This window comes from Pavona decussata, unplaced genomic scaffold (assembly GCF_977016875.1).
Source record: "Pavona decussata unplaced genomic scaffold, jaPavDecu1.1 SCAFFOLD_87, whole genome shotgun sequence".
In the NCBI taxonomy this organism is placed as follows: domain Eukaryota; kingdom Metazoa; phylum Cnidaria; class Anthozoa; order Scleractinia; family Agariciidae; genus Pavona; species Pavona decussata.
In genome coordinates this window covers 3,535,137-3,562,500 of record NW_028145504.1, presented here as the reverse complement: position 1 = coordinate 3,562,500, position 27,364 = coordinate 3,535,137, and the positions used below count along the sequence as shown (strand labels likewise).

Sequence of the window (27,364 nt, the reverse complement as noted above, 5' to 3'; positions counted from 1 at the left end):
TATTTAAGTGAGATTTTTTGTCATTTGTTTTGTAATTTTTGATAATTTTTTAGTCTAAAATAAAAATACACAATGGGGTAGGTTTCTACCCTCGGTGTTAGCAGAATATGCTGTGTAATTTGCGTGTATTTTGTGATAGACTAAATAGATTTTGTACAGTACAAGACTGTGTTTTAATGTGTTAATTAAATGGTTTCACGCGTTAGAACGGGGCTCTGTCTGGAAAAAATCACAGTAGCCATAGCAAGGGGTGACAGGTCTGCGCGTCTTCTAACAATGGAAACATTTTTGATGTGTAACCTCTTTATATTTTTGCTCTGACAAGCATGTCATTTAGAGATTTTCCCTTTTTAAAGGAAATTAGTGGTGGCTCTTTGAAGATTTCTCGTAGGAAAGGCTGGTTTTGTATTAAGTGCCATTTTTCCATTAAAACATGTTTGAGGCTGGGCACGTTGTATATCGTGTTTACCAGTGTCGCACAGAGAAAAAAAATTATCGTCAATGTAATGTTTCCAAACTGTAGGTTTTACGACGCTGTAGCAAGCAATGTGAGTTTGCAAGCAAGACCGCGGTTTCGAATCTTACGATTCTCGTCAGTTGCTATTTGAAGATTTTTTTATGGGGAAAGGTAGAGTGTTATACTCAATTCCGTTCCGCCGGATAGTATGGCAGTTTTGGGTTTTTATAGCCACTAATGTAGTATGGTAGGATCGAAAATGGTGCATTCTGAACGGAACGGAACGTAACGGAATTGAGTATAACACTCTACCTTTCCCCATAAAAAAATCTTCAAATAGCAAATGACGAGAATCGTAAGATTCGAAACCGCGGTCTTGCTTGCAAACTCACATTGCTTGCTACAGCGTCGTAAAACCTACAGTTTGGAAACATTACATTGACGATAATAATTTTTTTTCTCTGTGCGACACTGGTAAACACGATATACAACGTGCCCAGCCTCAAACATGTTTTAATGGAAAAATGGCACTTAATACAAAACCAGCCTTTCCTACGAGAAATCTTCAAAGAGCCACCACTAATTTCCTTTAAAAAGGGAAAATCTCTAAATGACATGCTTGTCAGAGCAAAAATATAAAGAGGTTACACATCAAAAATGTTTCCATTGTTAGAAGTCGCGCAGGCCTGTCACCCCTTGCTATCTCCTACTGTAGATTATAATTTCAATATTCTTAAGAACAGTGACATCCATTCCTATAATACCCGGAGAAAGAATGATTTCTGTCTTCCACGAGTACGAACAAACTACGGAAAGAAGACACTCCTTTACCAGGGTATTAGGGAATGGAACTTTTTAGAACAGTCCTTCAAAGACATAAATTCTGTTTCAATTTTTAAGCAACATATCAAAGAGCGTGTTTTTAGCTAGTTTTTAATTCTTATTCTATAAATATTATTTCTTATCGCTGGCTTTGTATTCTAGACTTTTAAATAATTGTAATTTTTAAAATAATTGTAATCTTTAAATCATTTCTCAATCTACAGGGCCCCACTGAATATCACTTTCGTGATGTGGGCTCCCTGTATAAAGCTTGTTGTTGTTGTTGTTATTATTATTATTATTATTATTATTATTATTATTATTATTATTATTATTATTATTATTATTAATTTACCATACTTTAAGTTAGAGATCGAAGACAACACTGAGCCTTCGATTAGACACTGTGCTAAAAATACGGCAGGCTACCAAAGCGTTACTACTAGATAAACAGGTTGAATAATTAGTACATTGCAGTTACTTGATATTTATTGTTCATGGTCCAGGAATGATGCAACGTGCTCCAAGCGGCAGTCTTTCCCGAACGTCATGAGTGTAGTCGTGAGCAATATACGAAACAACCGAAAAGTCACGGAAGCCAAACACTATATATTGCAATGGGATGCATGCAGGCAAACTGAACCCTGAGCAAGTCTCACTTTTTCAGTTTAAAAACGGTTGACTAATAAAGTTTGTTTACAAATTTGCTAGTCGATAGATATAATCTGCTTTAACACACTTATCAAAATTTTCTTCTCGTGGAAATTATATTCAAGTAGCAGGCTACATTTATTTTATTCCGCTTCATTGTGTTAAAGGACCAGTAAGAGTTCCTGTTCCAATTAAAGGAGCTTCAGTGTTAAGAGTTCAATACAGACACTTAATACAAAAAAAACTGCTGTCTTGAATGCTTAGCTTAATATTGCTGGTGTAGCAATATCACGGTTTTTTCAGCCGAAATAAAAAAGGTTTGACATTGTTACCGATATTTGAACTTCGATGCCTCTTATCTTATCATGGGATTATAAGAATGCCAACATTGAAGAAAATAATTAAAAACGCGGCAAATTAACGCCGAATATGCAATTAAAATCAGTGAAACGACACGTTCTTTGTTCTAAGAAGAGTGAGAGACTGATTTACGTCGTTGAAATTTTATGTCCTAGACAAACTTGTGTTGATGGCATATTAATTAAAATTTTAATAAATACATTCAAATTACATCACCAACAGTAGCTGGTGCAAGAGTCACCTAACAAACACTTCTTGTAAAGTTCCAATGTTAGATTTTTCTCAATATTACCCTTTATGGTATTTACTAAGCCGAGACGTAACTTCCGGTGATTACGTCAACGACAATACTGATGCAACTTTCCCGATATACAACAGCCGAACACTAAAATTAGTTTTGTTTCTTTGTGTTCTCCTTCTTTTTAATTTTCTTCTTATTATAAATAACTTTGGCAAGTTGCCTTGGAACTCCTTTCGTGAAGTAAAATTAAATCGAAAAGTAGCCTGTCACACGTTCTGACGTGTCACGGTCCCCAGTCGAATCGGCATTACATCTGCCGCTAAATATAAACATTACCAAATTCAAATTTGCGCCCGGTCAGCTTTTTCAAAACAGACATAAGAAAGCGTCCACGCGTCAAATCTACCCAGTTAGAGAAAAAAGTGAAGCGAAGTTCGAAACGCTTAAGAAAGAAGCAAACGAGACTTCGTTTGGTTTTGATACCAGACGTTAGCAGAAACGTAAGTGTATAAAATCTATAAATTAGTTCACAAGAAATCAAATTCGTTCCTCACATTTAAGCTTGCATTTTGATAACATGTTGGTGTTGAAAGCAGTGTTGTATGCTTAATCGTTGTTGTAGTTTTGCGAACGATCCTGAAAACTATAAGCGTTCGTAAATTTAATTTGAACACGCAAGATTTTAGACCTTTTTCATTCCTGTTTTTAGATTAGCGACGAAAACGACCTGCAGATCTGACCGATTCAGTTTACTGTACTAACCCACGTAAACATGGCTGATTTTCTGCACACAATAGCAGCGTTTGCGACGGACCACTGGGTCACGATTGTGGTTGGATTGTTGATTCTCCTATTTTATCGGTATGTAGGATGTAGCGATTGAGTAATGTTGTATTTAAATTTCCATAATTTTGTCATTTCAATATGCAAGATACGATTGTTTTCTTTGTAGGCCCTTTCGCAGTCACGCTAGCGACTTTGAGGGTCATGTCACGGCGCTTCAACATCTGGCCAAATCAATCCGGGTGTTACGAAAACTAAGACCTATGTTCCCACCAGTACGAAAACTAAGACCCCCTAAAAATTTTAACAGTCTAAATTACGAGTTACGTAAGAATTCAAAAGGTAAAACTCACTTCGCATCTGACAATTTCCTTTGCTAGAGTGCGATTTGGAGCGAGAACTGTTATTTCGAATTCTTCGTGTTAGTTTACCAGCTGCCTCGTCCCCAGGATCGTGTGCTGTTCGTGTGGCGTTGTGGGATTGATTTAGCGCAGTGCGTGTGGCGTTGTGGTCGCTTCCTTCCCATTTACCCCCGCGCTCACTTTTTTCTTTCTTTTTTCTTCATTTATTTATTTATTTTTTTTTTTTTTGCTCGGCGCCTGGGGACGAGGCAGTTTTACCAGTCTTAAGAAAAGACCTTCACGCAGATAAAACGTGGGAAAAGCTTACCGCGTTAGCCGGAGATTTGAAGGCTGGATTTTGTTCTTCAAGGTTCAGATCAGACAGAAGTCGAATTCGCAAGACACGAAACGTGTTCTTATTTCAATAACACCGCTCCCGCTGCGTGACCATATATATTTATTTAGTATAACCGAATAATATTTAATAATAGTATAACCGAATAATATTTAGCAAACTTATGTCTTCGCCAGGAAAACGTCCAGTTATACTTCAGGGGCAAGACCCGGGGGGCCGGGCGGGGGGGGGGGGGGGTACTCCCAAATAAAAAAAAATAGGAGTGTGCGGCCCGCTTCCCAAAACCCTTGCCATATTTATGACCAAAATCTGCGATTTTCCCTACCCTATTTATGACCTGACCAAAAATTTGATACCCTATTTATGACCTGATAGTGTCTGGTCAACTTCAGTTCAAAAACCCCTGGAGTCCAGCGCATATGACCGGAGCGCATGACAAGCCGTTGCGGCACGTACACTGTTGCTGTAAACATCATGATGAAGAAGTAGCTTCTTCAAAAAAAACAAACGGATTTAAGACTGGAGCGCAAAATTTGATACCCTATTTATTTACCAAAATGGCGACAAAATGGTTAAAATCGATACCCTATTTATGACCAAAGCGGATGAAAAACCATACCCTTTGGCGCCGCACATACCTATATAGCCCATATAAGGGAGTACCCCTCCCCGGGGGGGTAAGACATTCTGCAAAGCATATAAGTTCAGTAAATACTGAAAGTGGTGAGCAGTGCTTGTACTTAAATCAGGTCTAGAACGAAATCTAATCCTTCATGATTATAGCCACTGAAAACATTTCAGCATGGAAATATCTTCTGTGCAAAATTCATACTGAAAATGAATTGTTTTTGCTGCCTCACCGCAGCGCTGTTACTACTATGACAGGAGCTAACCGCTAGCTAAAATAAAATACATAAGACAAGGAAACAACAGTTCTCGAAGTTAAACTGACAGCCGTATGTAATTAAGGTAATCCTAGCGGTGCTTTTATTGTTATTATCATCATCATCATCATTATTATTATTATTATTATTATTATTATTATTATTATTATTATTATTGTGTTATACGTCAATAAATGGAGCAAAATTGAGACAGGGACAACATGGTTTTGAAACTGAGACCCTTCTCTTTCTCTTCATACACACACAGCTTTCTTTCCTTTGATGACAAACAGGAACGTTCTTTCTTATAATAAATTTTCTAATAATATTTGCAATTTTCTTCTTTACTGCATGCAGTTTCTGCGTTGCGCCATTCACTGTATTTAAGAAACTGGGAATTCCTGGACCGACGCCAATCCCGTTTTTTGGAACTTCAGCAAGTTCCATCCTCAGTGTAAGTTTTTGGTTATTTTATTGAGGTGACCGCTTAATGGCCTCTAAGACTTAACTCCAACCTTGATTTTGTCTTTGTTATGATTCTTTATAAACGAGTGAATAAACTTCAACTCAGTTTGTAGTTAATAATATATATACAAACATTTTTGCATTCTGATTGACAGAGGGTATGTCAGTTAATCCCAAACAGTGCACAAAAATGCGATTGAGTGTAAAAAGTTGAAATTGAACATGATTGACAAGTAAAGTCGCAAATCAGTCGGTGTCATTTAACAAAAATTGGAATAAGTGCGCCGTGTAATGCTGTAATTTTTTTCCCATTATGTTCTCGTGCTCGGCTTGTCCCGCCTCGACTAGCTTTGTGGCTATTAGCGGGACAAGCCCCTTATGTGACCCTAATTTACAAAATAAATTGTTGTTGTAGTTGTTAAAACGTGTTAATTTTTCAAAGGCCACAAATTGCACTAAATCTAGTCTTTGAAAAATAAACTCACCACTTATTCGGAATTGCACTGGAAATCATGTGATTTTGTGTGCATATTAAAATACCCTGGATCTTCCCTCTAAATCCCCCATACTGAATGATAATTCTGTCTTAAGAAATGAAACTGCTTGATTCTTTTACAGCCAAATGAGGTTCCAAAGCGTCACCTGGAATGGTATAAGAAGTATGGGAAGGTCTTTGGGTATGTTACAAAATGTCAGATCTGTTTGATTATTATCGTTAGAGGGGTTTTCAACTGAGTGTCGTAAATCCAAAACAGGAGTAATTACCCTGGCCAATCACAACAGAGACAAACAGCGAAATGAACCCATCAGAACTCGAAGCAAATACTTGTAACCTGCGCCAAGCGCGGGAAAACGTCGCGATTGGTTTTGGTTTGGCTTCCCATTGTTTGAGAAGATGGCGCGAACTTTGTCAACCAATCACAGAGCTCATTAAAGCAAAGCCAAACCAAACGTGAAATTACTTTTGACAGTCAATTGAAAACGGCCCTATTACTAATTGAATGAATTTTTTTTTTTTGACCTCTTGAATTACGTTCTACCAAAATTGTATTCAGCATCAATGTGATTCAACGATCTTTTTGTCTTTAGTGTGTATTTTTTCCGGGAAGCTTTTCTCATGGTGGCTGATCCAGAAATGATCAAAGACATCCTCATTAAGGAATTTCTTAAATTCCACGATCGAAAGGTAAATGGTTTTCTATGTGAATGCTGTTTACTGACTGGTTGAACTCTGTGTAGAGTTTCCCAATTGTTTGTTGATGATGTTCGAAGTAGAGGTTGGTCTTCGTTAATTATCATAACAGGCTTCCTTCTTTTGCATAATCAGAGCCTAGCGGATATCCCAAAGCCTTATGATCGAATGTTAACAATTGCACGTGGTCAGAAATGGAAAGACATACGCAACACCTTGTCACCAACGTTTAGCGCGTCGAAAATGAAGCAGGCAAGTATATGTGTAGAAAATAAAATCGACTCTAACTTTTAAACCCCCAAAATGACAAGAACGGGAAAGTAAGAGGGAGATTAAATAAGACCATTGTTAATTAAAATGCCTTAACTGGTTAGCAACCGATTGTATGAAAGTAATAATCTTCCAACAGTAATTATAACGTCAAATCTAACTTGACTTTTTCCAATTTCAATGTGATCAGGACAGTTGACTTTCTCGCGAGTTTGTCGCAGAAATAAATCTAATAGGAGTTCATTATCCACTGATTTGTTATATACTGTCATAGGCGGCGGAGTGGGAGGGGGGGGGGGGGGGCAGGGGGGCTGTAGCCACCCCAGACAAAATTTGGACAAAATAAAAATTGGCAAAATAGTCAATCTCGTGATCTTTTCATAAATTGCTTCACCAGCATCGCGCTTAGCGAAATAATATGTTGTAAAACGTTTGATGCAGCCAGAACTGCGCTACCCGAAATACATCAGGTTACAAAGCAGTACAGCCTAAACAACTGCCTAGTGTTGCATTGTCACAAACCGATTACGAACACACTAGACACTGTTAAGATTGCAAGGAGGTTTGCTTGTGCAAACGAACAACGCAAAGCGCATTTTGGAAAATTTGAGTAGGGGTATGCGCGTGGCTGGGTGAAAGATGAGCCCCCCACCCTCCACGATTCAAACGCTCCGCTGCCTCTGATACTAAAACAGTTATCCGCCTTAGTATCAGGGAATAGTCGTAGATATGTACCCCGTCGCTTCGCGTCTCAGTAAATGTCTCGGTACTATTATCCACTTCCACCTCTGCGAATAATTGTTGAAAAACGCGGAAGTCGCACGTTTTCCCGAATCCAAACCCCGCAAGACTTAAATATGGATAGTACATGCTTTAATGCCCATGCACATTTAAAAAGGAAATTGTCTGGTCAGAAAAGCTAAGTAGACTTTGACCCTTTACGATTGCGATAGACATTTATTTATTTAATATATTGTTTCATTGTTTTAGATGATTCCCTTTATAAATGAAGCTCTGGATACTTTGTTGGAAAAAGTAGACAGGATTTCTAAGAAGGGGGAGGTCGTTGATTTTCACAGGTTGGTAACTTGTTTCGGAGAATTGTAGTACCTGGTGGCACGATGATTATGTATAGAAGAACACGATAAAAGCATCATTTAATCTAAAAGAATCATTGTACGCCTTGTTGTTGTTGTTGTTTTATTTCTATCCCAAGTTACAAATCAATACCTTCCGTGTTTTCTCTTTAGCTGATGGTCGTCTTTTGAAACTCCAATAAGCGTTTCAAATGTCAGCATTCGTGAAGTTGCAGGCTATTAGAGATTTCTTTAACTTCGAGTGTTAAAAACGTGTAATTGAATGCATCTTGTGAATTTGTTTCTTAGATGGCTTCAGAGCCTTACCATGGAAGTGATTTTGTCAACAGCATTTGGGGTCAAAGCAGAAACGCAAACTATCGAAAATGATCCCATCACCGAACAGGCCAAGAAAGCGATGGCTCCAAACCCTCTTGTTGGAATAATGTGTAAGTATAAAATACTTTTTGCCAATAATGACAAACTGAAAACAATATCCTTGGATGTCGTTTTCTTGCATGCTTCGGAAGCAATGTGATCTTGCTGTCTTCGAGGCAAATATCTAGAAGTTTGTTACGATAAAAAAACCTTTGGGTCTTTTTATCCTGTATAAATCGGTAAATAGTAATAACAATAATAATAATAATAATAATAATAATAATAATAATAATAATAACCCACTGTAATGTAAGTAATACAATGAAACCTCGATTTAACGAGCCTCTATATAACGAAGTCATTGCTGTAACGAACGATATTCTTCAGCCTGACCTTAGTTTAAAATGTTTGAAACAGATCCTCGACATACTAGTAGCGAACCCTCGATATTACGTGCCAATTTTCCCAGTCCCTGAGCGCTTCGTTAAAGCGAGGTTCCACTGTTATGTGGACAATTGAAAAATTGATCCTTTCGTGAAAAGATCTTCAGCACAGTGACATTCACTTGATGAATTATTCATTATCTCCTGCCATCTGATTCTAGTTAAATGTTCTTCGATTAATTTCATGATGTTCTTATATTTTCTTTAACGCATTAATTGTACAGTGCTGTTGCCATTTGGAAACCGCTTATTGAAGTATCTCCCCGACGCGCTTCACTTTGAGAAGATTGGGTCCGTGGCAGCCAACATTATCACTGAAAGGACGAAAGCAAATGGTCACAGCAAAACACATGTAAGTTTTACTTTCATATCCAACACAGCTGTCTAAGTTAACACTTGTTTAAAAACTGCAAGTAATATCGCAACAAAAAAAGTATTGCAGGAAATGAAATTAATGTAATATTTCAGCACTGAACGTACTTTAACACTTACCTACAGTACAAAAGCCGAAAACCGCGAAAATTTTTATTTAACTTTGAAGGAGAAATTGAGAAAAAAAGGTTGGTTTATTTGTACAAAATCATGATTGAGTGAGGTGGTTCTGGCTTCACTGTCCGTTCGAAATTTATCGTGATTCGATGATATAATATTACTTTCATTAATGCAATCGCTATAAGTGATTCTTCACGGTAAAATCCAGGTTTGATGAATACCGGGATCGATTCGTCCGCTTTTTATTCTCCGGCCAACACCTGCAAAGCTTTATCAAGAGTCAGAACTCCAGGTAAATGAAGGGGGGAGGGGAGGAGAGTTGGAATGTTTGACTTGCTACCCATCGTGAAAAAAAATATCTGGGCGCCTCGGTTTTGGTCTAAAAGATATGGGAGGGTCGGACCCCTGGGACCCCTCCCCTAAACCCGCCAGTGCTAGTGACTACACAGAAACTAAGCTTAACTTCTATGAGTACGACAGCAAACGCAAAACATATAGTATGACATGTGTATACTTCCTTCGGTTGGTCACGAACAGTTACGACTTTTCTGAAGATTAATTATATCTCAGGAAAACCCAAATATCGTGGCATCGAGTACGCAAATATCGATATCGACTCATCCTTAGTTTCCATCAATACAAGTGGCATTTTTTTGCCTGTTTTAGAAATTTTTTCTTTTTCCAATTATCCTTGACTACGGACTTAGTGCACGGTAACTATGGTAACAAAACGCCGACGAAAAGGAAAAACGAATGAACTGGGCGCACGTGGCTTTTTTGTAGATGGCTTTCCTTAGAATTAAGAATACTGTAAACGGAATTGTTGTTTATATTTACATCCTTCGTTTACAGCGAAAAGACTTGCTGCAGTTGATGCTCGATGCAAAAGATGAAACAGGAGGACAGAAAATTGACAACGAAGATATTCAAGCTCAAAGTCTTGTGTTCCTTCTTGCTGGATACGAAACCTCCAGTACCACACTGGCGTTTGCTTGTTATCATCTTGCCCTTGATACGCATGTGCAAGACAAACTGAGAGACGAGATTGACCGCATGTGGCCTGAAGAGGAGGTGGGTATCATTAAAAGAGATTGTTGTGAAAGTATTTTTGCTCTCATTTGTGTTGTCGCCAAGGGATTGAAGGGATATTTCTTTTGAAAAGACTAGTCTAAGACTACCATGAAATTTAAGTGGAATAACTGTCGCGAACATTTTTTGTGTCTCATGGTGGAAGCAAAAATCAGGTAAATTACAGGGAGCGGCAGAGTTGACCTTTATAACCATATATAACCAAACGGTTTTCTAATTCTTAGACGTGTGCTAGAGTATCTGAGTACAACTTTGAAAGCTTAACGAAATATTCTGTCAGCTGATCGTTTTAAATTTTTGCTTCACCATCTTTAGAAATCGCCGTCGTATGATGTGATTCACAAGATGGATTATCTGGACATGGTTATCAACGAAGCACTTAGAATGTATCCCCCAGGATTTGCGTGAGTAAAGAACAACGATGTATTTTCTCAGTACTGAAAAACGTCGATTGGCTAGTCAATCAGTTTAGTTTTGACGTCTACGATTATGACAGTTACATTTCTGGTTAAGATAATGCTGCTACAGCTCTATAAATCTTAGTTTGATCGTTTAGGACCTTTTCCCACAAACGAGGAATTAATCGTTATCCCGCTCCATACATTTTGATCGTAAAATTCACCCCTTATATAGACTACTTGTTTAGCCATACGGGTTCGTCAACATGTACACAGTTTGATTTCTTTTTCTTTTAAAAAGCGGAGAACGGGTACACGATTTTAAAAACCCTCCGCATATCCAAAACTTCGTTTACACGGAAAACGAAGAAATGACTTTTCCAAAGAAGAGATTTTCGAAGGAGCTTAATTCAGCGGTTGGCTCGCTCTTTCCTCAAAGACGGTTGGCTCAGAAACGAACGATATCAAGGGGTTTTTTTTTTACAATATGTGGTTACGAAAGAGCTTTTAGTGGAAAACTGGGCCGCCTTTGGGGTAGGTACAGTAGACCCTCCATAGCCGGTAACACATGAGACCATTTGAAGCTGACGCTTCCCTTATGGTCCCCAGGAGTTATTGTGGACCTACAGGAAAGATCCTCCAGCGGACGGTTGACTGTGACCGTTTTATTGTTTCCTTGTAAGAAGCTTTTTCAAATATCTGACCTTGGCAACCCTGTAACCCAGGAATATCTTCAAAATCTTTAAGATTAAAAGTGAGACTTGTTTGGAACGTAACAATCGTCTCCTTTACTTTTCCATGATGAGACTTTTTTTACCATCCGGTTCGTCATTTGTCATTGCTTACAATGCCTCCATCTTGATCGTACCTTCTTTCCTTAGTCTGCAGAGAGATTGCAACGAGGCCTGTACCATCAAAGGAGTGAACATACCTAAAGGGCTGCCGATCCTGATCCCAGTCTATGCAATCCATCATGACCCAGAGATTTGGCCAGAACCTGAAAAGTTTGATCCAGAGAGGTGAGATACGCAGTAGACATAATTCGTTTAAGACACTTTGAAAGAGGTTGCTGAGGATCTCCATGAAATGATCTTTCCTTCTTCAATCATCTCAAGATGAAAATATTTCTTAATGTACAGCCAGCACGATCTTTCTAACTATTTAAAGGAAAGCTTCAGTCTAATTGGCTTTAAGTTGTTGGTTATACCGTCCAATTCTTAATTCTATCGCCAAACACCGAAATACTGGGAATATTTCAGTATCAGACAAAACATAATGTGAATATTTGGCTTTTAATTTTTCCGCGCGCTACCATTTTGGATTTCATCAGGTCATATGATTGCCCAATTATTTCACAGAAAAAAACGCTTCCGGACAATAAAGGCTGCCATATGACGACATAACATCCGAATTGGCGGTGCGCGGAAAATTTAAAAGTGAAAATTATAGGCGTTAACGATAATGTTGACAACAACAGCACGAGCCTAGTTTAACGGCCTTAGCTCCCACGAGTAGCTCAGTGGTAGAGCAACCGAGCTAGCTATTGGAAGGTCTAAGGTTCGACTCCTGATAGGAGCACTCGGATTTCCTTTTTCCCAGTATGCCAGTGTCGCTCACTGAATAATACGTCATTGTCAACAACTGAGGGGTTGTTGTTCCGCGATCCGGCTGGGTTTAGAACCCCGCGGCCTCCTGGTCAACCATTAACTCGACCACCTGGCATTCAATGCAGATTTCGACAGTTTTTTTCCAAAGTCAATATTCTTCTTATATTCTTTCTTGCTCTTTACGAAGATTTATCTCCCTAGCTCTTCTCGTAGCTGACATTTCATTTTTATTTTGGTTTAGGTTCACTGAAGCTGAGAAAGCAAAGCGCCACCCTTACACATTCTTGCCATTTGGCTATGGTCCTCATAACTGTGTTGGCATGAGATTTGCCTTGCTGGAAATAAAAATGACGCTGGTGAAATTACTGAAGAAGTACAAGCTGGAACGCACCGAGAAAACGGAGGTAAGTTTGAATAAAATGGACAGTGGAACAACAACAACAATAACAATAACTTTATTTATCCACGGTAAAAAAAAAATCAAAAAAAATCATCAGGCAGTGAGAAAACTTATTAAAAATTAACTAACACTAATAAAAAACCTATGGAGAACTAGTTATAAAGAGAAAATCAGTGAAATATAGGAGCTTGATGAGGAAATGAGAAGGTAGTGTGCCACAGAGAAAGAGCCGTAACAAAAAAAGAAAAAAAAAAAAAAACGTGTCGTGCTGATGAGGCCTAATGAGGCCGAAACAGCTGTCCGTGGTTGCCACTGGCCGTGTGTTATAGCAGTGCGCATGCGTGAGTAACCGGCCATATCGTGGAGTTGTATGGCGTGTGACCATTGCTTTCAGATGGTTTATTTGTCGTTAAGGCTAAGCATTCGAACTCAATTCAAACTTAAATGAATAGTTCTACCTAATGGATTTCTCGATGTCGAATCATGACATTTGTTTTCTTTCTTTGCAGGTTCCTTTAGGTTTTGTTGTTGGTGCCGTTCTCACTTGTCCTCAAGGAAAAGTCATGCTACGACTCTCACCGAGGGACTAAAACAAGGCGTTTGCTGCCATGTTTCATCTTAGACAAAGTGGAAGAAATCTGCAGTATGACTAACACTTATCATTTTCTTTTTCATGTATTTTCCAGTTATAACCTCACCCACTTATTGGGTCTGCTCAGTTAGCTGGGTGCGTTGTGTATAGTTCACCGATTTGTCCCCTTAAAAAGGTATGCCAAGCTCGGAAAAAATCCTTCTATTTTGTTATGTTTTGGTCACAACTGCAATTAATCAATCAATCTTTATTTGTACTCACTCTTGCTCAAAAATAAAATTACAACAAAAGAAAATATTAAAAGTAATATTGGAGTACTACACAAAATATTTCTTAAAGTAGAACAAATTATCACGTGATTTTCGATCGACGAACAAACCCTAATCCGTTGTTAGCAAGTTTTCAATCCGCATGGACAAAAAAACTTCCAAAACCTGGCCACTTTTTTCGAGCTTACCATTCCATTTCCAATTCAAAATTGGACCATTATTTTTACTTTTTCCTAAATATCACTATATTTTTGATTGTTCAAAGTGACACTACAAATAGCTAGATGGCATTACCCTTTTGACACTGCAACTAGAATTAGAGTCTATAAACCCTAAAAAAAATCGTCAATACTGACACGTATTATATTGTTATAGAACGTAGGGTAGCATTTCACCAGCCGCTAATATTTGTAACTTCGTCAGTCTTATGTAGCAGGGCTGGTTGTTGAAGAATATGACAATAAATTTGAGCCAAAGGAAGCCTTGTTTGATGTAATTTATTCAGTGTACTGTATCATATATTTTTTATTACACCTATAGAAAGATTGGAGATCTAAGCTCTTTTGAAGCAATTCATTTTTAAAAAATGTTAAAATTGTAAACCTTCCCTTGATCCTTTGTTTGCAGATCATATGTGAACTTGAATTTTTAAATCCTTTAAACCGCTGAGCGTCGATTTAAACGCGCTTTACGGGTGCGCAAATTAGTTTGGCAATGTGGGGTGTTTTTGACAATTAGCTAGTGTCAAGTGTGGTGGCAGCAAGAGAGCTTGGAATACACGCCTAAATGGGTAAAATGAAATCGGCAACATTGTTATAATTAAAGTTTTTTCCCATAAAAGCATTCCTGCGTCCTACAGTATTGAGGGGAGGGGGTTGGGCCAATTTTACACGTTTTGTTCGATCATGAGTATAGAAACCAAAGTTTTAAGAGTTTTTCGTTTTTTTCGCTAAACCTTTCCTACGGGCCATCTTTTTGTTTCTTTTCCTTCTCTTTTTGCTTTTGCTGCTTTTCGAGTACGGTTTTTCTTCCAACCTCAACTAGCGAATACATTGAGTTGAGCCGTTTTAGTAACAATGGAATCTTTTCAACAAAAATACTTCCGATATGTATAAGAAAACAGTGGAAGATATAACTGTTTCAATTATTTCTGTTTTAAGAGCGCAAGGAGAAGCAAAAGTGTAAAGGTAAACCGGCAGTTGTCGTCTAAGACACTTTCCACATTAAACCATGCACTGATGGCTGCAAAATGACTTTTAGTTTAGTGAACTAGCAGATGTTATGACAAAAACTGTTTTCTTTTAACAAAGCCAGAACTTCCTTCAGTTCTGTGAATTTTAATTTATGAAATACACTCACTGAGAATGGTAGGCATGCCGGAGCTAATGACCTGGTTTCTTTAGCATGAAGCAATTAGAATTATGGCCTCTTCATCCGTATGGGTTGTTAGTATAACACAGGTATATCGCTCCGACCATTTGTACACCTAGGCGGAGAGATGCGAAGTGGATCAAAGTAGATAAGAAACAACACGATGTTAAAAGCTGAAAGATTCGAAACGCCGAACCTGGGTACGAGGTTGCGCCCTCATAACGAGGTTAAATAAAGTGTATTCTGGTGACACCATTCAATGCTGAAGCATCGTAGGGAATCATGGGATTTTTCAGCTTTGAAAACACCGCCAGCCAATGAAATGGCGAATAAAAAGATGTAAGTGATGGGTTTAGAGTCAACAATTTTTCATTTTTCACTTGATTTCAAGGAGGCAGAAGGACAAAGGAACCATATTTTCAGCAAAGGCAACATTTAAACGAGCAAAGCTGAAATAGCAAGTGAGTAGATCTATTTTCATGTCAAGAAAATCCTATATGTTGATTGCCGCTTTTGAATGGTTTTATTTTTCGAAGTTTCTAAACCGAAAATTGAAAAAGAAATTGCTTACAACGAATTGCTACCGGAGGAAAGTAATTAGCAAATTTTCTGAAGCAAAATCAAAAATCCCACTACCATGTCACAAATTAAATATTGAAGGAAGATAAAGAATTTTCAAGATAAACTTTCTTTGACGAACGCTGTTCAGTTCTGTGAACCTAAATTAGCTTTTCGGCATTTTAGGCGTAAAGTGCTCTGCGACTAGGAACGGACGTTACATATCAGAACATCGAGATCTTTATATGAACTCTTTACTTTTAATAACACTCGAATCAAGGCTTTTCCGTCTAGATTTAGCTACAAAAAAGTCATGTGTTGACGGTTGAAAATTCCAGTTGCATAGTTTCGTTACGAACGGCCTTTGGTGCTATTAGTAATTTTGGTAAGAATAAGGAAGAAAATTCTCCAGGATTTGTTTACCTCACAAGCATCACTTGTTTTCTTAAATTCCCTCTACTGACAATTATTGTACTACTTTAGTTTTTGGAAGAAACAAAATGTTTGTGCCGATATACCGGCCATAAAGCCAAATACCCCGACAATAATCAAGTGAAGTGATGCGCTATTTAGCGGACCAAGAATTTTCGACATCGTGAAGAGAAGATTTGTTTTGAAACGGGAAATATTGAAAAATAAAAACGATGTAGAGAGGAGCGATTTTTTCCAGAATATATGTTATTTACTAAGATTCGCTCCAACTACTCTTGTTCAGGATAAGGACATAAGAAAAAGAAAGCAGTCTTTTCAGGTGTAGATTGACCTGTTCTGCTTTTGAAAATAACTCAAATGGTTGTTTCATTTAGCATGATAAACGAAATACTATGTTGATAGATGGATGTACAAACTGATAAAATAAGAAGTATTTCATACATCTGCGGGACCTCAACCACCTATCCTGTGAATTGCTTTTTCGGGTTAATGCCAAAACAACTTGCTTCGAGTCAACAACATATACATTCCCCGGCAAAAAGCAAGTTAAAATTGGCAGAATAAATAACGTTTTCTGGCTCATGAGAAAATAAGAGAGTTGATTAAAAAATTGTTTAGACGAGAATGCGAGGCTGACAAATTCGAAAATGATTTCAACTAGGTGAATTCGAACAAATCATTAGCATCCTCGATATGTTCATGGTGTGTTTTGTTTAAGAAACAATAAGCAAACTATATCGTAGCCCTTTAAGTATACAGAATGAATAGGATTAAATACTCATTTTATAATTGCAATAATTACTGAAAATACACCTTTTCTTCACAAGCAAACAATCTGGTACCTTAATCACAGAAATTAAAAAAAAAAACACGAAAAAAAGGTTTATTTCGTTTCCTCCATTTAAGCGATTTTGGTTTTGCAAACTGGCTCATGAACCTATGAAACAGTATGAAACATTTAGTTAAAATAAAAAAAAAATTGATGACATCTAATTTCTATTAACAACATTAACATTTATTAAATCCAAAAAATAACAAATTGAACTTACAACTTTATATGCAGTTTAGACTAAATTTTCAAGAATGGTGTACAAGTGGAAATAAAATCATGAAATATGTATGTAATAATAGTGCAATTTATTTAAATAGGGTAGCTACAATAACAGAAATAATTTTCAGCTAGGCCCTAAAAAAGAGATAAATAAGTAAACAAACACGTAACAATTTAATAATTGATGTCAGAACATCTGTGATTTCTCTCAAAAAAAGGATTTAAGATTCCAGTGAAATAAAGCGATGTTCATCTTTGTAGCTATGTCGTGCGACTCCATGGTGAAGCTGTCGTTGAAGAGGGAAATAGCGCAGTTGAAGAAAGAGAAGGACATCAAACGAACTCGGATGTCGGAGGTGTGCGCTGACTTGGTGTACCACTGTAAACGACACGCTGGCGAGGATTACTTGCTGTCATGTGCAAAGGGGTCTCCACACAAGCCACCTGGAAATGATCCTTATAAGGAACGTTCATCATGTGAAGTCATGTAAAACAAGTGCGAAATTTATCCCTAGCAAACAGCAAGGAATGATCTATTGGAGAACATTGAAATACTGTAAACGGGATAATTTTGTGTCAATAAAATTATGGATAACGGTCTTAGGTGCCATGCGGCTACTATATAGTATTAACTAAATAATACCTCTCTTGATACTATCCATAGAACCAGCAGGCAGGTAGCCTACGAACAAGCTCTCGGGAGACGGGGGGAGAGAAGGAGCGAGAGCTTGCACCCACGTCTCAAGAATTTGAATGCCGCCTCCAATACTCCTCAATAATGCTCCCCAGCAAGGCGTTTTGTGTACCATGTGACCGTTAGCTGCAAAGGGCTTAATTGACAAACAAAAATAGAGATCCCTTGAATTAATGCCAATCTACGTGTAGAATTTTACGCTGTCTTAAAGCAGTACCACAGCAAACTTCTCAACGGCGATAAAGAGAGTCAGTGAATGCTACAATACAACTATTTCGAACGTAAAAGATATTAGTAGCCAATTGTGTTAAGAAACTTTGAGGATTGGGAAAAATTAAGGGATGAATCTGAAATTCAAACTAGTCCACTAGTTTCAGAACAAAATTGGCCGTCTCATTTCCAATCGCTTTCCTCAACCCCCGATTACGCAAGTAACAAAAAGGCTCTGTTTTCTGACGAAACCAGTGTAGAGTGGTCCAATTCTTGAAGAATTCACCCTCTCCCCTTTTTTCTTTTTTTTTGTTTTTTCAGATTCTCTTTCTCTAATGTAGAAAAATGTTATTTAACCCATAAACGTAAGACTTGAACGTTTCAAAATTACCAATCGCACTTCTTGTGACGCATTTCCGCTGCTTACGTTTCTATGTTTATTTTGATTTAATTTTCCTTTCTTCTTACAAAGAGCTTTGACAGATTTGATGCAGTCTGAGTTAGATTTCAAGGAAATGTGGCATAAAATTCATCTGAATAAAAAGAAAATTGTGTATTCCGAGTTGTATTAACCTGATCACAAACAGACTTACGACGTGACAATACGCATGACTGCTACCACGGCATTACACACTAACACTAAATATAGTAATTACAAAGTCAAATTTATGCGCGTTAGCCGTGCTTAGTTAGTTAGGGCACGAGATGCATGACGAATTCAAAGCAGCAAGCGAGAACGATAACAGGCGAATCCACTGGTGAGAGGCAGCCTTCTTTGTATTTAAACATAACGTAACGTGTTGACTGGTTAATATACCCCCAGAATCCTTGGCCATTGCACAGTTTTGCACTGGATTTATTAATATTACAAGCGTAAGTACTCTGATTAAACACACAAACACTGGTACTTTTTATTGAGATGAAGGTAACATTTTTTACATCAACAGAACCAACGGAATGGTCCCCGTCACGGAGTTGAAATAAGAAATTACTAAATTCTTCAACGCGAGATAGAGAAGCGACAAACAAGTTTAATAGATTCAGTGCATATGACAAGTATAGAAACTGAGATATAGCCAAACGATGGCCAACTTTCTGCAAACAGTTTCAGCGTTTGTGACTGACCAGTGGATTACATTTGTGATTGGATTACTGATTCTTCTAATTTACCGGTATGTACGACGTCTCGATGAAATGTCTGATGTTCAGTAAATTGAGTTTGCAATAGTGGAACGAGAAGTAGTTTAAATAAGTCGGTTGTCACGCACTGTTTGAGGCTGTATTTTCCGTTTTGCTCTCCTGAAATGTCATTTATTTAATTATTTATTTATTTATTCATTCATTCATTCATTCATTCATTCATTCATTCATTCATTTTCATTCATTCATTCATTCATTTATTTATTTATTTATTTATTTATTTATTTATTTATTATTTGTTTAGTTAGTTAGTTAGTTAGTTAGTTAGTTAGTTAGTTAGCTACCTAGTTAGTTAGTTAGTTAGTTAGTTAGTTGATTAGTTCATTAGTAAGTTAGCTAGTTAGTTGGTTAGTTAGTTAGTTAGTTAGTTAGTTAGTTTGTTTGTTAGTTAGTTAGTTAGTTAGTTAGTTAGTTAGCAAGTTAGTTTGTTAGTTAGTTAGTTTGTTAGTTAGTTAGTTAGTTTGTTAGTTAGTTAGTTAGTTAGTTAGTTAGTTAGTTAGTTAGTTAGTTAGTCAGTTAGTTAGTTAGCTAGCTAGCTAGCTAGCTGCTAGTTAGTTAGTTAGTTAGTTAGTTAGTTAGTTAGTTAGTTAGTTAGTTAGTTAGTTAGTTAGTTAGTTAGTTAGTTAGTTAGTTAGTTAGTTAGTTAGTTAGTTAGTTGGTTAGTTAGTTAATCTAGATTTTTAAAGAAAAACTCGCTTCCTTTTTCCAGATGTTATAGTTGTAATACTCAAGATGGCATCAAGCAATTGTTCATAAATATCCACTCGTTTTACTGAACTCTGTAAAAGCCCGGAAAGGGTTTTCTATCTTCCGATAACTTTCAAGTTTGCTTTCCTTGCTTAGTTACTGTATTGTGCCTTACACTGTGTTCAAGAAATTGGGAATTGCTGGACCAACCCCGCTCCCTTTCCTTGGAAATGCAGGACGGACTATTTTTAATGTGAGTTGGCATTTAAGAGACCCTTATACGGTTCTGGCAACATCTTTTATTTGTGCTTTTCACGTCCCAGGAGACGTGAAGAGGAGAGACCCTGGGGACGAGGTTGGGCTAAAAAACAGCAAATGTATGGATTTTAGCCAGACGTTGAAGTGATTTGACATAACTCCACCAGAATTTGTCCGATTTGGACAGCGAAACTTCGTACAAACCTTTCTAGTCAGTCGTGAATTTACGAACGACATGAGAATATTTTTATCAATTAGACGGTATTCATATTCTCGGTTTTGGACTACAGTAGCTTGAATTGCACACGAGGCTTAAGAGCGGGAATCTCTTCCCACTCAAATACTTTTTAATATATTCCCCCGCTCCCCCGCAAGAGCCTCCATTACCAGCTATATCCAGTTCAATACCAAGACTACGAATGTGGTCTATTTACGAACTTCCTATTCTTTAAAATGGCCTAATTTTCGACGAGTTGAATGATGTAATACCTAAGAAGACAACAATTTTAAATTTTGAAAGTCTGCCAATTTCGAGCAGAGTTTCATAAATCCAAAGTGGCCAAAATCCCGTACATCTACATTTTATACCAGTCCACTTCCATTTAAAAATGCGCCGATTTAATTTCTTTATGCAGCCCAACATTGTTCCTAAATTGCACCTGGAATGGTACAAAAAGTATGGGAAAGTCTATGGGTATGTATAATCTTATATTTATATAATTGTTAAGAGTTTATACGTCATCTGACTGTCTTCCACTGAGGAGGTTCATAGCCTTCATCAACCATGAATCCCCAACGCTCAAAGCTATGTTCAAAGATTTTTAAGGTAAAAAGTCGCATTTAAGGTCGTTTTGATCATATTCCCTTCTGTCATAATTCACCTCATTGTTTTTTGAATGTTAGGATGTATTTTTTCCGTCTGCCTTTTCTGATGGTGGGTGATCCAGACATAATCAAAGAGATCCTCGTTAAAGAATTTCCTAAGTTCCACGATCGAAGGGTATGTAAATTTTTATCAAATTATAATTTACCAGATAAAGGCTTGATTGGTGTTCTTGCTTATCAATGTACTCCTAAGTACCATATCAATGCATCCACGCTCTCTTTCAAGAATTTAAAATGGTTTCGAACGTTCTAGGATCCTAATCATTTTGAATTTCAATACTATGGTGTTATTACTAAAGTAGGATACATATAGCTTCACATGCTAGTTAATAATAATTATGTTGTTCTATATTTCTGCACTTAGAGCATGGTGGAATTCGGCAGGCCTTATAACAAAATGTTATCCATTGTACCTGGTCAGAAGTGGAAGGACCTACGTACCACTTTGTCACCGACCTTCAGTGCATCTAAAATGAAGCAGGCAAGTGTTATCTGACTTTTCCTATCAGATAATCTATCGCTTACAAACTAAGGTGCAGTATAAAACAAACAAAGCTCCTTGGCTGAGTGAGACGGCCTGCAAACGTAAGATACTCCTCCAAATTTTGGGTTGGGTCTACCAACGACTCATCTGGTATATCTCTCTTCATATTGTTGAATAATTTTTTCGGTGAAATAGTAATCATGGTTAACTTTTACATCATGCATTTGAGTTTACATTGAAGAAAGTTTGGAGCAAATGTTTCGAATCGTTTGTTTCCTTGTAGATGATGTCATTGATGAATGAGGCCGTGGATTCATTGTTACGGAAGGTCGACAAGATTTCCAACACAGGAGAAATCGTTGACTTTCACAGGTTGTTATTAACTAAATTTGTTTTGCTTCTTCACTCATTTTCGATCGTGGTAATGTAAAAGATTGCCCAAAATTACGGCCGCATGACAAACTTTCTTGTATACTTTCAGCTGCATGGTCTCCAAATAATTAACTTTGTATTCTTGCTTTCTTTCTTTTAGATGGCTTCAGAGCCTTACTATGGATGTAATTTTGTCAACAGCATTTGGAGTCAAAGCAGAAACTCAAACTGTTGAAAACGATCCCATTACTGAACTCGCAAAGAAGGCTACGTCTCCAAAGCCCATTGTTGGATTGTGTAAGGATTCGCTCCTTTTCCTCGTTTTTCCCTTTAGTTCGCAAAACACTTTAATCTTTCTCTCGTTATCTAAGTATAGTACATTCTTTTTTCCGTCAATTTGAAAATAGATGACCTCCTATTTCTCTTCACAGTACAATTTACGTCCGGAGGTATGTACTTCATGTAGTGAGCTACGTGTAAGTGGAGGCTCCGCTCGGAAGGAATGCACTTTTTCACCCTGAGTAGTACGCGAAAGAGTAGCGAAATTTAAAAATATAGTATTTCAAACGAGAAGCACTTCACCCACGCCAAGTCTATAGGCCTTTGTTACCTAACCCGCCATGTTTTCATTAACCTTTATTTTTACAGTGATGTTACCATTTGGAGCAGAGTTGTTTAAGTACCTTCCAGATCCTTTTGACTTTGACAAGATTGGGTCCGTGGCAAAAAAGATAATCGCCGAAAGGACAAAAGCAAATGGCGGAAGCAAAGCAGGTGTAAGTTAAAGATTTTATTACTTAGTGAGTAATTAGCTCCATTTAAAAGACGTCTGAACTGGAAGCGATTGGGCCAAAAATGTGGAATGTGAAAATAAATTGAAAGCTTTTGAGTTTGTTTCTAGTGAGGGTAACAACAAACCAATGACGTCGACGTTTTCTCGCTTGAAATGCTTGATCCATATCATCGATTATAGATATTGGCAAAATTTATTCACCTATTACACGGATTTATGAAGAATCAGTACGTATCTCAACAATTGTTTAAAACCTTTACTTACAGCGGAAGGACATGCTTCAACTGATGCTTGATGCAAAAGAGGAGTCAGGAGGAGCGAATGTTGACAATGAAGACATCCAGGCCCAAAGTCTCATGTTCTTGCTCGCTGGATATGAAACTTCTAGTACTGCTCTGTCGTTTCTTTGTTATCACCTCGCCCTTGATACGCATGTGCAAGACAAACTGAGAGACGAGATTGACCGCATGTGGCCTGAAGACCAGGTGAACATCATAAGAAGGAATTGATAATGTGTAAAGGGACGCAGCAATTGTGAAGCGTACCGACAGTGTTAACTAAGGACTTTAAATGGGAAGTATCATGGGGTTTTTGATATCTTTTGTTAAAAATGATGAAATAAGACCCTCAATCAGCTGCCAAATAATTCTAGAATGACGAGAGGAAAGAAATCAACTCAATTCTAGAAAGGAACAACTCGTGATTTGTTCTAGCGCTTTTGGAAACAAAAATGTGAAAACTTGAATAACATTAGCTTTACATTTTTCAAGTTTCAATCCATACCGGCCTATTCTGTCTGTGGTCAGAGGCACTAATCGACAGTTCTATTGCACTGGGGTGATAATTTATAACAAACTTGACAATTATTTCGTTGTTTCTGCTGACAGACAAACATTTTTGGGTTTTGAAATGACAGCAAATTTGCGTGATACTTCTCCTTTAAGCAACCACGACGGCAACGCTGACGAAAACGTCGCTTGAAAATATAAATTCACGTTCCTTAGGCTACTTCGCGATTATTCCAGTTTGTTCAACTTGCATAATGTGGCTGTGCTTTGATTGCAAACCTTCTAACTGGTATACGCTTAACCACAAATAGCAACAGTATGTAATGGTACCAATTGGTAAAAATTTCTTATTACTTTGTAGGAATCACCGTCGTACGATGTTCTTCACAAGATGGTTTATCTCGAAATGGTCATCAACGAAGCTCTCAGACTGTATCCGCCAGCTTTTTTGTAAGTATACCGTGAACAAAATGCTGGTACTAATTATGTGTTCGATAGACCTACTATTCCGGAATAAAATACACTCAATAATCAAAACCAATCCCTTTCCTATAGGGAGGTGGGTCGTCTGCCTCTTACCCAACCATTGACCATTGCCCATTTTCAGACCCAAATATTTAAATTTCAGCACTCATTTTAAGGCCTGGCCCTGTCCATTTTCTAATATGACCCTTAAATCGCTGCCCATTTTCAAATCAGAACCCTCACTCAGAGTAACACGTTTCAAAAAACACGCCCCTTATTTTGCATTACGTAACCAATTTTGGTTCTTGCTTTAGCCTTCAGAGAGATTGCAACGAGGCCTGTACAATCAAAGGAGTGTACATTCCTAAAGGAATGCCAGTCATGATTACTTCTTATGCGATTCATCGTGATCCAGATATCTGGCCCGAGCCCGAAAAGTTTGATCCAGAGAGGTGAGATCAGTCCCACTGACGACGATATTAAAATGGCAGCAGTTATTGTTGTTAGTTGATGCTTGCAGCAGACCTGCACCTTTCAAAAGCTGTTTTTTCACTGGACCCTTATAACCTGTAGCTGCATTGTTTTTTTAGGGCTGGGAACATTGTTCTGTTGTTGGTTCTTTTGTCCTCTCGACCAACCATGTAAGACGTTACAAATGGTGCAGGTCACCCCGTTGCATGAGGCTTAGTCGAGAAACCATAGACAATGGCGAACTCACCAGGATACTTAAATTACGTGCCTCGGCTTCTAACGGGAGAACGTCTCCAGGGGGAGGGGGGTGTACTCCTCTGAATTCTCGGTAGAGGTGTGCCGCCCGGTTCTCTAAATCCTGACCCTATTCAGACCAAACCATGCCATTCTTCAGTTTGTGTTACATTTTCCACACCCGTTTCAGACCTGACCTCTAAAATCCATCACTCTCTAAACTCGCGCTCAAGTCAGTAGGACAATAACTACGAAGTGAAAACGTCTTCATATTATCACAATTACTTGATGCAAGCGACTTTGAACTTAGTCAACACTGAGACACTATTGACGGCCATAAACTTTTACTCTTTTTCTTCCTTGTAGTTTTTGGTCCTTCTATATCTTTTCATTCATCGCTGAATAAAAGTATAGCAGACTTTCGTTCACACTCAGATTTTCAGTTTTCTGCTCTTATTTTATAACTGTTTATAATTGTGCTTACTATTTTTTAGATGTTTTATAATAGGGGATTTCCGAGTTGCTGTGAACCTCATTAAGAAAGTGAGGCTAGATGCAAAGCTTTTCATACGAAAATTGGTTTTGTCTACTCATGAAAGAAAATATAATACAAACTTTGTACTTAGCCTCGGTTTCTATAATGAGGTTCAAAGCAACTCAGAAATGGCCTATTGTCCCACAGTTTCCCAATCCGTAAAAATTTTTGCCTTTGGATACATGATGTATGTTTATTTATCTTTCCTTTTGACAGATTCTCAGAAGCCGAGAAAGCAAAGCGCCATCCTTATTCATTCATGCCCTTTGGTTACGGTCCCCGCAACTGTGTTGGCATGAGATTTGCCTTGCTGGAAATAAAACTGACCCTGGTGAAATTGCTGAAGAAGTACAAACTGGAACGGACCGAGAAAACGGCGGTAATTTGGTTTCATTTGTCTACGGGAAAAAATCGGGGAAGGAATGGGCCGCGAGTAGTCCTTCGCTAAAGAAAAAAAAAAGAATCATTTCTACTTGCGTATGTTGGAATTTGTTTTCATCAAACGCATGGACATTTTGAGACAAAATCGAAGATATGACTGATGCATGTGGTTTATATCAACGAGGGAAATTGTTATTAGACGTGGCAAATTTGTCATTTTTTCTTCAAGGATTGATTTGCTCTTGTACAAGTTCACCTTTGAGCTTTTCATTGCTCTAAGGAAGGATTAAATTGAAACCGTGTTCAGGTTGCAATGAACTATGTCTCAATTGCAACAACCAATTTATCATTTAAAATATAATAACAGACAATTTTATTCAGTTCCAAGTGTTTTGCAGTCACATCTTTTCGTTATCTTGAAAGATTTCTGCAGTATTGAGCTGAATTGTAATCACGCTGAGGCCCGGGTAGCCATACATCCGTCATTTCACAAAAGCTAAACAGTCATGCGAAACTTTCTGTGTATATGCCTTTGAATACTGTCCCCATGTTCAAATAAAAACTAGTAATAATGAAAGAGAGTGCGTTCGGTGATCTCGATCCCAGGCTTTCTCTCTACTGGCCAGGCCGTGGGTTGGTGTCCTTGTGTGTCACTTGCTTTATTTGATTGTTTTTCTCCTCGCCGCCATGTTGGTGATGATGTCATCCGTCCCGCAAACTCTGCTGGGGGTGCCAGATATGCGAACCGAGATCCATTGATTCGTTTATATTGTTTCATACAATCTCCACTCAAAACACAATTAGGAGTGCGTTCTTTCTACGTCGAACACAATAATAATAACAATAACAATAATGATGATAATGATGACGGGCTAATTACATTTCCGCGTGTGTGTCACAGGAGTCATGCATTTCTTTCTCTTGTTCTTTGCAGGTTCCAGTTGATTTAGTTGTCGGTGCTGTTCTGACTTGCCCGCCGGGGCAAATCATGTTAAAGGTTTCTCCAAGACAGTAGAAGAAAGAAAATACGGAATTTATCATCGACTATGCTATTAATAGGCCATTTCACAGTTTTTGCTTAGTGACCTGGCCTTTGACTGGAAGCGAGGCTGGGGGTTAACATGTTTTGATACAAACCTCACTGCTTTTCATATGTAAATGCGAACTGGTTAGCACAAGGACAGCATCATTTACATATAAAAAGCAGCGAGGTTTGTATCAGAACAAGGTCACCCCCAGCCTCGCTTACAATCCAAGGCCAGGTCACTAAGCACACAACTGTAAAATGGGCTATTAAACCGACAAAAAAAATAAATAAAAGTTAAAAAGTTACTTAAGCTGACAATTGTTACAGTTTTCCTGACGTTTTATTCAGTGAGGAAATATTCTCATGAGATCTTTTTCATCGTTTCCTAATGCGTTTCCATTATTTTTCAACTTACTGTCAGGTACACGTCTTTTCAACCACTGTGAGGAGTGCTATTTTGTGTATTGACAATATCTTTATTGACGATATCACCATTACCCTTGACTGATTTCTTTAAAGTATAAATAAAACGAGTGTAAACATAAGGAAAAAATATTAGCTTATATCCCGGGGGGGGGGGGGGGTACTTGGGTTCAGTTTTGCTGGGTATGTGCCGCTGGCCTCTCAGAGCCCCTGCCCCATCTTTTTTGTGGCCAGTTATAGACCCCATCTTAGTCACTTTTTGGGAAAATGTAATTTTTGCGATCCCAACTAAGTCACTTTCTATTTATTTTTTTTTTTTCTTACCCCAAAAATCCGAAAATGTGCGACCCCATTCTAGTAACTCTACTGAAAATGCAACCCCATTTAGTCAATCCAGTCGTGAAAATGCGACCCCATCCAGCAGCACATCCCCATTAGCCTCTTATAAGGGAGTACCCCCCCCCCCGGGCCTATATCAGG

The 27,364-nt window shown here is 37.9% G+C and overlaps 3 protein-coding genes and 1 long non-coding RNA gene across 10 annotated transcripts in view; 3 read left to right on the top strand and 1 right to left on the bottom strand.

The window, feature by feature from the left end:
- The window catches only part of LOC146474832 (uncharacterized), a 265,330-nt gene that overhangs the window by 154,143 nt on the left and 83,823 nt on the right, over positions 1-27,364 (bottom strand). The window contains exon 3 of one of the 2 annotated variants that reach the window (XR_014866080.1): positions 12,295-12,309. The exons of the other annotated variant lie outside the window; for it this stretch is intronic. This is a non-coding gene — a long non-coding RNA (uncharacterized LOC146474832). Of the gene's footprint in view, positions 1-12,294; positions 12,310-27,364 lie in introns of those variants that run through there. 2 annotated transcript variants of the gene reach the window in all.
- Positions 2,872-14,045, top strand: LOC146474837 (cytochrome P450 3A29-like). 3 transcript variants are annotated; one of them, XM_085116588.1, is made up of 14 exons: positions 2,872-3,031; positions 3,241-3,392; positions 5,252-5,348; positions 5,978-6,036; positions 6,449-6,545; positions 6,687-6,803; positions 7,812-7,900; positions 8,207-8,346; positions 8,943-9,070; positions 10,063-10,281; positions 10,615-10,703; positions 11,579-11,716; positions 12,546-12,708; positions 13,214-14,045. In XM_085116588.1, the coding sequence occupies exons 2-14, from the start codon at positions 3,304-3,306 to the stop codon at positions 13,292-13,294; spliced, it is 1,506 nt and encodes a 501-aa protein (XP_084972714.1). In that variant the 5' UTR covers positions 2,872-3,031; positions 3,241-3,303; the 3' UTR covers positions 13,295-14,045. The 3 variants fall into 3 exon arrangements, with proteins under 3 accessions (XP_084972714.1, XP_084972715.1, XP_084972716.1); XM_085116589.1 differs by having other exon boundaries at positions 2,891-3,035; XM_085116590.1 differs by having other exon boundaries at positions 2,908-3,019.
- On the top strand, positions 15,236-17,576 carry LOC146474836 (guanine nucleotide-binding protein subunit gamma-like). The gene is made up of 2 exons (XM_085116337.1): positions 15,236-15,397; positions 17,239-17,576. Exon 2 carries the CDS (start codon positions 17,241-17,243, stop codon positions 17,466-17,468), a length of 228 nt encoding a protein of 75 aa, XP_084972463.1. The 5' UTR covers positions 15,236-15,397; positions 17,239-17,240; the 3' UTR covers positions 17,469-17,576.
- On the top strand, positions 18,334-27,022 carry LOC146474835 (cytochrome P450 3A29-like). Of its 4 annotated transcripts, none has more exons than XM_085116593.1 (14): positions 18,334-18,432; positions 18,829-19,053; positions 19,925-20,021; positions 20,662-20,720; positions 20,930-21,026; positions 21,276-21,392; positions 21,679-21,767; positions 21,928-22,064; positions 22,416-22,543; positions 22,827-23,045; positions 23,710-23,798; positions 24,128-24,265; positions 25,270-25,432; positions 26,369-27,022. In XM_085116593.1, exons 2-14 carry the CDS (start codon positions 18,965-18,967, stop codon positions 26,447-26,449), a joined length of 1,503 nt encoding a protein of 500 aa, XP_084972719.1. In that variant the 5' UTR covers positions 18,334-18,432; positions 18,829-18,964; the 3' UTR covers positions 26,450-27,022. The 4 variants fall into 4 exon arrangements, with proteins under 4 accessions (XP_084972719.1, XP_084972720.1, XP_084972717.1 ...); XM_085116591.1 differs by lacking the exon at positions 18,334-18,432 and adding an exon at positions 18,518-18,639; XM_085116594.1 differs by lacking the exons at positions 18,334-18,432; positions 22,827-23,045 and adding an exon at positions 18,517-18,639.